We start from the raw sequence: 12,465 nt of genomic DNA, 5'->3' as shown, positions 1-12,465 counted from the left end.
CCACTGCCCCTGCGCCCCCGCAGCACTGCCGCTCTCGCACACGCCCCAGGTGTCACACACCCCCGGGGTGCTGGTGCCGGAGGGGTCAGGGCTCCTGGCAGGGCGTGGGAAGTGCTCAGGGCACGGAGGAGACACGACCCCTTCTCACCCACCCCACTCACGATGCGCCCGGGAGGAGAGGCTGCCCGCAGCTGGCGGGAGCTTCCTGCCGTACCGTGGCCGTCGGGCTGGACTTGGCTCTGCCCTGCCCGGTGTTCCACTTCCCCAAATGTTCCCAGGGGTTTCCGCGGGCTGTCATCCCCCCGACTACGCCAGTCGAGCTGAGCAGCTGCGGGAATGGAGGCAGCCCTGCTCACTGTCCATCGCGGCTCGCGGCCGGGTGGGTGATGGTTTGCCCTTCAGAGGAGCTTGGCCTGAAGGTGCCTTTCATCTGTGGGTCCTGTCAGCCGCCCTAAAAGAACTGAACCGCATGGACTCGGGTTCCCAGTGCCACCGGACCCCCGTGCCAGGCTCAGCCTGCTGCTGATGGGCTCCATCAATAATCCATGTGCCTGTGGCCTCTTTCCTGCTTGGGGAAACCCCGGGTCTCTTAGAAGCATTGATTCCTGAAATAAGGCAGGGACCCTTCCTTCTCTCATCTCCAAATTCCTTCACACTGTGGGGTCAGGTAGGAGATGCCCTGAGACAGGTGGGGACTCAGCAGCAGCAGACAGCACCTGAGGACAGGCACTTAGGGGCATGGAGGAAGAGGAGGAGATCAGCATGTGTCACCCTACCCACCCCACCCCATCGTGCTCTGTGCCACACTGCTGCCCGCATCCCCCTGGGCATCACTGCCAGCTCCAGCTGCTTGCTGGAGGGCTCCTCCAGCACAGTCATCATGAGCTGGAGCTGTCTGGGAGCAGCATGGGGGCATCAAGGTGTCCTCTCCTCCTGCTCAGGGACAGTAGCCTCAGTACTGGCTGCAGGGAACTGCAGGGGGGCCAGCACTCTCTGGCATCCCCCTCCCACCCTCTGTGCCTCCACGAGCACTGCTGGGCTGTGGAAGAGCCACAGTCCTGCCACAGCATTTGCAGTTTCCTGTTCCAGAGCAGCCTGAGGCTTCTGGACTGCTAAGGGGTCTCCTTCTCCCATGGCCCCTGAAATTCCAGCCCCGTGGGATTTCAGCAGTCAGCTTCAAATGGGAAACAAATCTCTCCCGTGATTTGGGAAAAGACAACCAATCTCGGAGGGGACTGCATCTTCTGCCAAAACAAGGCCTGCCTGCTGCAAAAGCCTTTGATTCCCCCGCGCCTCCTTGCTTTCTGCAGAGGGAGTCAGCAAACCTGGCTCTTACTTTTACTGAAATCTCTGAATTTAGTATACAGGGAAGGAAGGGGCGGTGGTGAGAGAACAGACTCTGAAGCACCGCGACTGCCAGCCCTGTGCGTTGCTGTATGAGGGTGAAGCCAGTGGCGAGTCCCTGCTCCAGCCCTGGTGCCACGGACAGCCCTGGGGGCAGCAGCAGGGTGGGTGGGCTCCATGGCTACGGGATGGGGGTTTGAATGTTGTGGGCATTGGGTGCTGTGGGCACGGTGGGCTCGTGGCTGGCTGCTTTTGGCAGTGCTCTTGGCTGGAGGTTGGGATCTGTCAGCACCCCTGATGCTGCTGCGTGGGTTGGGGGCTCGGCTTGGAGCCGGCCTTGGCTCTATCTGCCCAGCCCGGCCTCCTTATGCCAGGCGACATCCCTGGCTCTTTCCCCCTCCATGATATTTTAGGGCTGTCAAGCCGTCCCCCTGCAGGCTGTTCTGCCCGGTGCTGCCAGAGGGGCCAGCTCTGTGCCCACCCCTATGCCAGTGCATCCCTGCAAATGCTGTGGGCAGTCTCTGTGCCCCTCCTTGTCCCCTGAGGTCTGTGTCACTTGTGTGTGTCCTGGGGGCTCTGGGTCACTGTGGGAGCTATTGCATCTGCTCACCTTGCCTTTCTGCAGGGGACTTCTTCCTAGGGGCACCCTGGGTGGGGGGCACAGACAGGCTCATGCCCTTGCTCTCCCGTGCAACACTGACTGCCCCTGTCCCTGACGTGCCTTGCATCCCGCAGCCCCAGCAGCTTTTCCCTTTGCTTTTCCAGGTGCCGAGGGCTCTGCCGGGGTGGCACGACCTCCCTCCCACCCACACCACGCCGTGCCACCCCCCACCACCCAATGCCTGGGGACTGCCTGCCCTCGCCTTGACGGGTGGCAGCGGGTGACACGGGGTGGTGTGGGTCCCCCGGCCAGCACCAGCACACCCCATGGCGGTCCCCTTGGCCGCCTGGCTGGGGCTGAGGCACCTGGCCACCTGTCTGGCTGCTGGGCACGGCATGGCTGGCAAGAAGGAGATCAGCATGGATGGGGACCTGGGGATTGGGGGCCTCTTCCCTGTCCACGAGAAAGGAGTGGGGAGTGAAGACTGCGGCAAGATCAACGAGCACCGGGGCATCCAGCGCCTGGAGGCCATGCTCTTCGCCCTGGACGAGATCAACAAGGACGGGAGCATCCTGCCGGGGGTGAAGCTGGGTGCTCACATCCTTGACACCTGTTCCAAGGACACCTACGCCCTAGAGCAGTCCCTTGACTTCGTCCGTGCCTCCCTTACCAGGGTGGACGGTTCCGAGCACATCTGCCCCGACGGCTCCTACGCTGTCCATGATGATGTTCCCACTGCCATCACCGGCGTCATCGGAGGCTCCTACAGTGACGTTTCCATCCAGGTACCGCCCAGGCAAGAGGGGCTCAGGTGGGGCTGGGGGTTTGGCAGAAATGGGGGAAGGGGATAAAACCTTGGCAGCCTGCAGTGATACCATTGCCAGCGTGGCACAGGAAAGCTCACTCATCCCTCACGGTGATGCTCGGCCCCTTTCTCCAGTGGGGAAGGAATGCCAGGCGGGCACCTGAGCGAGCCATCTCTCTGTGATTGTAGGGGATGTGCCCAGGGTCCCCTTGGGGGCTGAGAGAGTCCCCCAACACTCCATAAGCCGTAGGAGCCAAGCCTCACTTGGGGACAGGTGTTGATTCCTCTCCTGGGGTCAAGGCGGGAAGTGCAGCTCCTCAGCCCAGCTCATGTCTGGACTGTGACAGGCAGAGCAGAGCTGACCGGTGTGAGGGGGCACTGTCCCCCCTGCCCCCCCAAAACTGCAGCCCGTGAGGTGCTGCAAGGGACATGCACCTCTGAGGGGCTCAGCCACAGGGCTGCCTGGCTGGAGCAGGGTGGGCTCAGAGGACAAGTGTCCCTGTGTCCCCAGTGATCCCACAGGAACAGGCACTGCAAACTTCAGACCTGGCTGTCACCATGCATGGGGTGCATCTCAGTCCCCAAAACCACAGCTCTGTGGACCCAGAGGCTGCTTCCAGCAGGGAGAAGAGCATCCCCTAGGATGCAGGCAGCCAGTAGGACCAGCTGAGTCTCGGGGGTGGCCGGTGGGCCACATGCTTGCTGAAATTTAATAAGTCCCCAGCATGTGTCAGACTGCATTTCCTGGTCCCTGGAGCCCCTGCATCCCCCAGCTATGGGGTGGAAGAGGCTGGGACTGCATGAAGGAGGCAGCATCCCAGCCCAGCCTGGGCACTTGTCCCTTCCCCTGCTGGGAACCAGGGTGTCCTCATGTCCCAACCCCGGGCGGGCAGGTGTCAGCAGGGGCAGAATATGGGCAGGCTGGGGAGCACAAGGGTCACTGGGGGGACATGGCAGGCTGGCAGCTCCCATGCGTGGTGAGGACAGGCAGCAGTATCACTGTGCTCAGGGGCCTTCTTCTGCCATTAGGGGACTTTGTTGACAAGATCATTTGTCCATGTTAATTAAGCCACGTCTGCTGCCTGGGGAGCAGTGAGATGTGGGCAGGCTGGGCAGCCCTGCCAGCACACCCGAGGCCCCCTTACTGCCCCCAGAGCCTGGGTTTTGACAGCCTCATTAGTGGGGCTTTTTTCCCCTTTGAAGCTAACGAGGGATTCTGCTGAGGGGCTGGAAGGTGCCAGTCCCTCTGGAGCTTCCGATGCGGGATGCGCAGGAACTGGTCCCCTGACCCAGCTCTGCAGCATCCCCCAGCCTGGTGGGGTAACTCTGCCCCTGCTCCCAACCCCCAGAATCCTTTCCCCCTGTGCTGTGGGGCTATCAGGCATCCTGACTTTCTTCTTGCCATCAAGCATCTCCCACAGGTCACCTATGGCAGACTTTCTGCTTTTGTCCGCTCCCTGGCCCTGAAATTCAGAGGGAAGCACTTGAAATACTACCGAAAAAAAAAAAAGATAAATGAGCATGTCTGAAGGCTGAGGCACTCTGTGAATGTGCCATCCACTCTTCTTCTCCATTCCCTCCACAGATCAGGATGCTCCAGGTTGGGGTGGGTTGCTCATCAGCCCAGTGGTTGTGCTTGGGAGAATCGTGCAACACTGGGTGTTGGGCGGGGGTCCCCCCATAGGAACGTCCCTTGCTGGCCACCTCTTCAGACACTGACCTCTCCTCCTCCATGCAGGTGGCCAACCTGCTGCGGCTCTTCCAGATCCCACAGATCAGCTATGCCTCCACCAGTGCCAAGCTCAGTGACAAGTCCCGCTACGACTACTTCGCCCGCACTGTCCCGCCAGACTTCTACCAAGCCAAAGCCATGGCGGAGATCCTTCGCTTCTTCAACTGGACCTACGTCTCCACCGTGGCCTCGGAGGGCGACTACGGGGAGACGGGGATCGAGGCCTTTGAGCAAGAAGCCCGCATGCGCAACATCTGCATCGCCACCTCGGAGAAGGTGGGGCGCTCCATGAACAAGAAGACCTATGACGGAGTGGTTCGGGCTCTGCTGCAGAAGCCCAATGCCAGAGTGGTCGTGCTGTTCACCCGAAGTGAAGACGCCCGGGAGCTGCTGGCGGCTGCCCAGAGAGCCAATGTGTCCTTCATGTGGGTGGCCAGTGATGGGTGGGGAGCCCTGGAGAGCGTGGTGGCTGGGAGCGAAGCAGTGGCAGAGGGAGCCATCACCATCGAGCTGGCAGCCTACCCCATTAAGGAGTTTGCTTCCTACTTCCGTAACCTGCACCCCTACAATAACAGCCGAAATCCCTGGTTTCGGGAGTTTTGGGAGCAGAAGTTTAGGTGCAGCTTCCACACGCAGGACTGTAGCCGGTACTCCCTCAAGACAGGCAAGTTTGAGCCAGAGTCCAAGATCACGTTCGTGGTCAATGCAGTCTATGCCATGGCTCACTCTCTTCACAACATGCACCGGACATTGTGCCCCAACTCCACCAAGCTCTGTGATGCCATGAAGCCTGTAAATGGCAAGAGGTTTTACAAGGACTTTATACTCAATGTTAATTTTGATGGTGAGTCCAAAATGGAGATGGGTTTGGCTGACAAACTGGAAAGGGATGGGTGGAGGATAGGAAAGAAGGAGGCCCAAATTTGACCCAAGACCCTCCAATTCCTCCAGCCTGCCCATGCCCAGGGCTGTGGTTGTCCTGAGGTGCCAACAGCCCACCATCATCCTTGGGAGGCAATCCAGGCCTTCTGTACCCGGTGGAAAGGTGTGGAAAAGCTGGTCTCCAACTCCATCCTGCTACAGCTGGGTGGGACCAGCCCCACAAGGGACCCTTGAGAACATGGGTCCTTGCAAGCATCACGATTTACTCACATTTCAGGGATTAAACTGGAGGGACCCATGATCAGGGACCCATGTAGGTTGGGGTGAAGAAGAAGCATGTCATATGTCACTTGGGCTGAGGGTGTCTCAGCTACCAGGTGTCACTGAGAGCCGTGGAGGCTGCACAATCCCCCTCTGCCCCTGCAGGGCTGGGTGGGGCTGATGGGCTCTCAGGCAGGTGAGGATGGAGTTCTCCACCTTTGCTTTCCTGCTCCTAACATGTACATAGGCAGCAAGGATGGGAGTGAAGGCAGGAAACAGGTTGGACATCTACCTGTGGCCATGGTGGGATGTGACCCTTGGATGAGACCTGCCTCCAGGCCTGGAGTGAGTGTTCTCCTGCCCCGAGGCGGTGACTGTCTGCCCTTCTCCTCCCTGCAGCTCCATTCAGGCCAGTGGACACCGAGAGCGTTGTTCGATTTGACCGCTACGGCGATGGGATCGGGCGCTACAACATCTTCAACTACCACTACGTGGACGGGCGGTATCGGTACCAGAAAGTGGGCTACTGGGCAGAGGGGCTCATCCTCGACACCAGCCTCATCCCCTGGGCTGAGACCTCCATTCCCGTGTCCCAGTGCAGCGACCCCTGCAAGAAGAATGAGATCAAGAGCATGCAGCCTGGGGACATTTGCTGCTGGATCTGCATCCCCTGCCAGCCCTACGAGTACCTGCTGGATGAGTTCACCTGCATGGACTGTGGTCTTGGTTACTGGCCCAACGAGACCCTGAATGGCTGCTACGAGCTGCCCCAAGAGTACATCCGCTGGAAAGATGTCTGGGCCATTGGTCCCGTCACCATCTCTTGCCTGGGTTTTATCTCCACTCTCTTCGTTATCGGAGTCTTCGTGAAGAACAATGACACTCCCATCGTGAAGGCCTCTGGACGAGAGCTGTGCTACATTCTCCTGACCGGGGTCCTCATGTGCTACAGCATGACCTTCATCTTCATCGCGAAGCCCTCCACCGGGGTGTGCACGCTCCGGCGCCTGGGGCTGGGCACGTCCTTCGCTGTCTGCTACTCAGCCCTCTTGACCAAGACGAATCGCATCGCCAGGATCTTCAGTGGAGTGAAGGAGGGGGTCCAGCGCCCCCGGTTCATAAGCCCAACATCACAGGTGGTCATCTGCATGGCCCTCATCTCTTGCCAGCTGATCATTGTCATCATCTGGCTGCTGGTGGAGACCCCTGGCACAGGCAAGGAGACTGAGCCTGACAAGAGGTACATTGTCACCCTCAAGTGCAACAACCGTGACTCCAACATGCTCATTTCTCTCACCTACAATGTCCTCTTGATTGTCCTCTGCACGGTCTACGCCTTCAAGACACGGAAATGTCCTGAAAACTTCAACGAGGCCAAGTTCATTGGGTTCACCATGTACACAACCTGCATCATCTGGCTGGCCTTCCTGCCCATCTTCTACGTGACCTCCAGCGACTACCGTGTAAGAGCCTGAGCTGTGAGGGGGCTCTGACAGGGCTTGATCTAAATGGTCCTGGAGATTTGGGCCATGCAGGGTCCATGATTAGGAGATGCGTGGGCATGGGGAAGGGTCTTCATCCACACACCTGGTGATGGTCACCTCTGCACTGGCTAATTCAGGACCAAGTGAAGGGTCCTGAAGGGCTGTGGCTGATGGGGCAATGAGTCCTGGAGAGAGGAGCTGCCCCACTCCCTCCCTTGCTAGGGTGAGGATGGGAAATGGCCCTGAGAACTCCAGAGATCCCCCATAGCCAGACCATGGAGGAATGACAGCCATCCTTCAGCCTGGTGATACGAAAGCATGAGACAGCCCCTGGCAGCCACCACACCCCAGGAGAGAAATGCCAGCCTCAGGGCCAGCCTGGTTCCCGGGCTGCTGAGCAGTGCCAGGAACTGGGGAGCACAGGGTGCTCTGCAGCACCTGCAGCACCTCAAGCCCCCTGGCACGGACAACCAAACACATTCTTGATGGGTCTTGAGGAGCTGGTGGGGGCAGTCAGGGGCTTCCAGAGAGGACCTGCACCCCCAGAGGGAGTGGGCACCGGGATGGGGGAGTGCAGGCTCTGGCCCCGGGCAGTGCCATAAAGCAGCACACTGGCAGGGCTGGGGTTGCTGCTCAGGGTGCACCTGCTTTGCGGGGGCAACTTGTCCCCATCAGGGCAGTGTCCATGCTCTGCCCATGGGTCTCTTGGGGGATGACCCTGACAGAGGGATGTGGTGTGGGGTGGGATGTCCCTGCAGGGTGCAGCCTGTGCCCAGTGGGGCTGGCCAGTGCCACAGTACGGGCTTCATCCTGCCCTGCTCGGGGCAGAGGGCTGATGGGTGGAGCACCTGATGCCCACCCCTGTCTCCAGGTCCAGACCACGACCATGTGCATCTCGGTGAGCCTCAGCGGCACCGTGGTCCTCGGCTGCCTCTTCACCCCCAAGCTGCACATCATACTCTTCCAGCCGCAGAAGAACGTGGCCAGTCACCGCGTGGGCACCGCTCGGTTCAGTGTGGCAGCAGCCAGCTCCAGCCAGTCCCATGGTGAGTATGCTGGGGCTGGAGATGGGCTGGGGGACAGCACCCCTTTCCTGGTGGGGGGTGTGTGTGGGCACACCTGGCATGGTTCCTGCAGAAGAGTGGGGTGTGGGGTACGGCACAGTGGGAAATGGGGGGTATGGAGGATGTGGTGTCCCCAGTCCTCTTCCCTGTCCCTCAGGCTCTTCGCTGTCCTCTGTCCCAATGCCTCATCTCCCAGGACAGCACAGCTGCCAGAGGGGCACTGCTCCTAAGGGCCTGTCATTGCTCTGAGGGGACAGGGCCACTCTCCACCTCAGCCCAGGGGATTCAGCTGCCCCCAGGTGCCTGTCACTACCCCAGGCACTCTCCACTTCAGCCCCAGGGAATATGGCCATCCTGGGCACCCATGAGGACACGGCCATCCTGGGCACTCTCCACCCCAGCTCTCTGAGCACTGCTGCCATGGGATGCTGGGGGGTGCTGCTGCCAGACCCCAACCCAGCCCTGACTGCTGCCTTCCTGTCCAGGCTCAGCCTCGCCATACGTACCCACGGTGTGCAATGGCCGCGAGGTGGTGGACTCCACGACGTCATCCTTGTGAAGGATGGGGGGCCAGGCTGTGGTGCTGCCACGTGGCACCCCCACCGCTTCCCCAGGGAGAGCAGTGCCCGCAGCATGGCCCACTGAGGTGCCAGATGCAGCTGGGAGGCTCAGTCCCTGCTCCAGCACGAGCTACACATCCCACATGTCGGGTCATGGTACGTGTCACCCTTCCCTTGCACTGAGCCACGTTACATGTACCCTGTCCTCCACACCCTGCACTGAGCCATGGCACACGTCCCTCTGCATCACCTGCACTGAGCCATTGTGCACCCACACCCCCTGCACTGAGCCACGGTGAATGCCCCCCATCCCTCGCACTGAGCCATAGTGCACATCGCACGGACCTCGCACTGAGCTGCGGCACAAACACCCTCTCCTTGTCCCTTGCACTGAGCCCTGGTGCAGACCCACCACCACCTGCAGCCAGCCCCGGGGCACATCCCCTGCCTGTCGCCCCCAGCCCCAGTGCACAACTCGACTCCCTCTCGCCAAGCCACGTTCCACCTCCTGCTTTTTGCTTGCGCCAATCCACGCTGCACCTCCCGCTCCCTCGCTGTGGTGCCACACATGGAGCTGCCCTCACCCCATCGCCCACACCACTTTCCCATCATCTCCTGTGCCAAGCCTTGGACCACGTCACCCTGTCCCTAGTGCTTTGCAGGTTCACGTTTCCCTCCTGGTTTCGGCCTCAGGAGAGCCACCGAGCGTGGCTGGGCTGGGCCCAAGCCCCCCATTGCTTCCCTCACTGTGTGTGGCGCTTCTCATCCCTTTGTGGGAGACAGGGCAGGAGCAGAGGTGGACAAATGCCCGCTGACCCCAGCCCCTGCAGAGCCTGGGGGGGCTGTTGGAGGCTCAGGGCAAGTAACAGGACCAAGGTATTTGAGCCCAACCAAGTTTTTAAGAGTAGACTTTTTCTGTGAACAAGAGTGTGATTTTTTTTTTTTTTTTTGTAATTTATGTAAATAAAGTGGTTTTGGTGTTTGTTTTTTTTTTACAAAATGGATTGTTCCAGAGCTCAGGTACAGCCAAACCTGAGAGAAGGGGACAGACCCTCGCAGAGGGCAAAGCCACTTCAAGACACAGGGGCCAGCAGGATCAGGGGCCATGTGACAATCCCCACTCTCATTCTACCGACCTCAGGGTGGTGGCTGCACCAAGGATGTGGGGCACAGCTCCAGGGCACAATGACCTGCTCCAGTGGCTCCAGGGACAGGGGGCTAGGAGCTGCCAGGTGATTCAGAGCTAGAAGCTGTTGTGTTCTGCTTCAGGGGGATAATGCAGATGCTGTTTTTGGCTTCTTTGATTCTCCACCACCGCCCGAGCCTGTGGATGAGATGGGGGGGTCACCAACAAGACCCAGAAGAGGGGGAAGCTGCACCCCCAGGCAGCACCGGGGAGGGGGGACGGTACCGGTGCTCCTGCCCAATGCCAGCCACCAGGAAGTCACCAGCTGCTGAGAACTTGAGGCTGTTGACAAAACCCACCTGGAGGGGACAGGGCAGAGTGAAGGGACAGGGTAGGGTGAGGAACTCCCACAGGCTTCTCCTGCTGCTCAAGAAGGGGAGCCCTTGCTGAGAGACCCTCCAGCCCAGCCCCAAAATCCCCAACCTGCCCATCCATCCATACCAAGGGGATATCTAAGAGGTGCTCCAGCTTCCGAAATCCCTCACCACACTTCCAGAGCTTCAAGCTGCCGCTGTGGGACCCTGGGGCACAGAGAGGAGACTGTCACAGAGCCCAGCCCAGGGATGGGAGCAGGACACACTTCCCCCACAAGCTGCCAGAAGTAGGTGCCACACACCTGTTGCCAGGAGGTCACTGTTGCGCAGGGCAGCCACTGCCGAGATCCAGTATGGCTGCTGCAGGCCCTGGGCGTCCTGCTCCCCGTGCGCCTGCCGAGCCAGCGCCAGCGGCTTCTTCTTTGTCAGCCCCCACAGGGCTAAAGACCCGTGGGGAACGTGAGGGATAAGGGGGCTGAGGGGGCACCCTGCCTGCCCCAGGCACCACCCCGGCGCTGTGCTCACCCATCATCAGCACCAGACACCATGTGCTCCTCGTTGATGAGCTGGATACAGTCAATGGAGCCCCTGTGAAGGGAAGCAACTGCCAGAGTTACAAGTGTGCTTTGGGATCCTGCTTAGGGGACAAGGGCTCACCGGGGCATCAGCATCCCCAGGGTGCTCCTGCCACGAACCACTGCCCCAGCTGGACATGCCTGCCCACAGTCCCCTCTTGCACCCCAGACATACTGGTGCCCAGAAAACACAAGCTGTGATTCCTCAGGGATCTTCCAGAGCCGCACGGTGCCATCCCGTCCCCCCGCTGTCACACAGCACTCCCGGCTCAGGCTGTCCAGCCCTGTGATGACGTCCTGGTGTCCGAACCTGGAGAAGGAGATGACAAAGAGCTGTGGCAAGCATGACCCTCTGCCCCCTCACCTCCTCACAGCTGCTGGCGCACCCCTTGGGTGATTGGGATTCCCCCAGGTCTTACAGGGTCTCCACGTATGCGTTCTCTGCCACATCCCACACCTTGACGCAGCGGTCATGGGAAGCGCTGTACAGCTGGTGTGTGCCCTTTCGGAAGGACAGGCCCTGGGGACAGATGGACAGACACGGCACAGCAGTGAGGGATGCCAAGGAGGACACAGCTGCCTGGCCCCACAGGCATCGTGCCCAGTGCCCCCAACTCACCGAGACAGCGTCACGGTGCCCTGTGAAGATGTGCAGGCGCTTGCAGGTGGCTGCATCCCAGATCATGATCAGCTTGTTCCTGTCTCCCGTAGCCTGGCACACAGCAGGGGACGCCTGAGACCTGCACCTTGGAGACCCATAGCCCACCCCTGCCTCCACTCCCACTCCATGGGTTTTGGGTGTCCTAGGCACCCATTCTTGACCCAGCAAGGGGTAGGGGCTGCTTTAACCTGGTAAGGCACATCTGGGCATGAGACCCTACCCCCAGGACCCCAGGAGAACACTCCCCATGGCCACCTCCCCAGCCCCTGTCCTCGTACCAGGTACTTGCCATCCGACGAAATGGCCATGCAAAGGACATGGGATGCATGCCCCATGTGCCGCTCCTCCGTGCCTTTCTTCCCCCCTGGCACCATGCACAGCTTCTTCCCACTGTCCACCTCCCCTGCAGGAAAGGCATTGCAGTCACCCTCTGGGAGCCTCCCACCACACCCAAAAGTGCCAATGAGCCTCCCACAGAGCCTGGAATTATGCACGATGCAAGAATAGCCAAGGGCCAAGCCACCTCAGTGGACACCTGAGTCCCTGCAGGGTTTGGGCTGGGGAACAGCCAGTCAGAGCCCCAGGTAAACACTTGCATTTGATTAGAGAGCCGTCCTTGGAAGCAGAAAAAATGAATTTGTCATCAGGAGAGATGACCAGGCAGGTAACAGGCAGCTGGTGTCCCCGCAGCACACGGATCCTGGCTGGATCTGGAGGCCGTACCTGCAGCAACAGCAGGATGTGAGCTGGGCTGCCCAGGACCCTTTCCCAGGCACGGGAGTACCCCAGCACAGCACCCTGCCTCCTCCAGGGTGCCGGCAGCAGGGTGAAGGGCCGCGGGGTGCTGGCCATGCCTTAGCGTCCCCAAAGCCGGCACTTGCAGTCCGGCACCCCCAGCACTGGGCACTTACATCTTTGGCGACCTGGCGCTGCAGCCGGCCTTTCTGCTCCACATGGGGAAGCAGCGGGAGGCTCAGCAGAGGCGGCCTCAGCACC

The 12,465-nt window shown here is 60.4% G+C and overlaps 2 protein-coding genes across 2 annotated transcripts in view; one reads left to right on the top strand and one right to left on the bottom strand.

The window, feature by feature from the left end:
- Positions 1 to 1,554: 1,554 nt before the first annotated feature.
- On the top strand, positions 1,555 to 9,733 carry GRM2 (glutamate metabotropic receptor 2). Its single transcript, XM_008632190.2, has 5 exons — positions 1,555 to 2,730; positions 4,489 to 5,326; positions 6,025 to 7,088; positions 7,981 to 8,155; positions 8,659 to 9,733. The coding sequence occupies exons 1-5, from the start codon at positions 2,272 to 2,274 to the stop codon at positions 8,730 to 8,732; spliced, it is 2,610 nt and encodes an 869-aa protein (XP_008630412.1). The 5' UTR covers positions 1,555 to 2,271; the 3' UTR covers positions 8,733 to 9,733.
- The window catches only part of RRP9 (ribosomal RNA processing 9, small subunit (SSU) processome component, homolog (yeast)), a 4,816-nt gene continuing 2,017 nt past the window's right edge, over positions 9,667 to 12,465 (bottom strand). Inside the window, exons 2-12 of the mRNA XM_017732299.1 lie at positions 12,381 to 12,464; positions 12,066 to 12,192; positions 11,748 to 11,872; positions 11,428 to 11,520; positions 11,228 to 11,328; positions 10,984 to 11,118; positions 10,759 to 10,821; positions 10,536 to 10,681; positions 10,361 to 10,440; positions 10,145 to 10,218; positions 9,667 to 10,057 (exon numbers count right to left, since the gene is read on the bottom strand). Of these exons, the coding sequence (XP_017587788.1) occupies positions 9,952 to 10,057; positions 10,145 to 10,218; positions 10,361 to 10,440; positions 10,536 to 10,681; positions 10,759 to 10,821; positions 10,984 to 11,118; positions 11,228 to 11,328; positions 11,428 to 11,520; positions 11,748 to 11,872; positions 12,066 to 12,192; positions 12,381 to 12,464 (1,134 nt within the window). The 3' untranslated portion in view covers positions 9,667 to 9,951. The remainder of the gene's footprint in view (positions 10,058 to 10,144; positions 10,219 to 10,360; positions 10,441 to 10,535; positions 10,682 to 10,758; positions 10,822 to 10,983; positions 11,119 to 11,227; positions 11,329 to 11,427; positions 11,521 to 11,747; positions 11,873 to 12,065; positions 12,193 to 12,380; position 12,465) is intronic.

This window comes from Corvus brachyrhynchos, unplaced genomic scaffold (assembly GCF_000691975.1).
Source record: "Corvus brachyrhynchos isolate BGI_N302 unplaced genomic scaffold, ASM69197v1 scaffold4, whole genome shotgun sequence".
Taxonomy (NCBI): domain Eukaryota; kingdom Metazoa; phylum Chordata; class Aves; order Passeriformes; family Corvidae; genus Corvus; species Corvus brachyrhynchos.
Note: the sequence above shows the minus strand (reverse complement) of the source record. Positions and strands in the feature narration are given on the sequence as shown.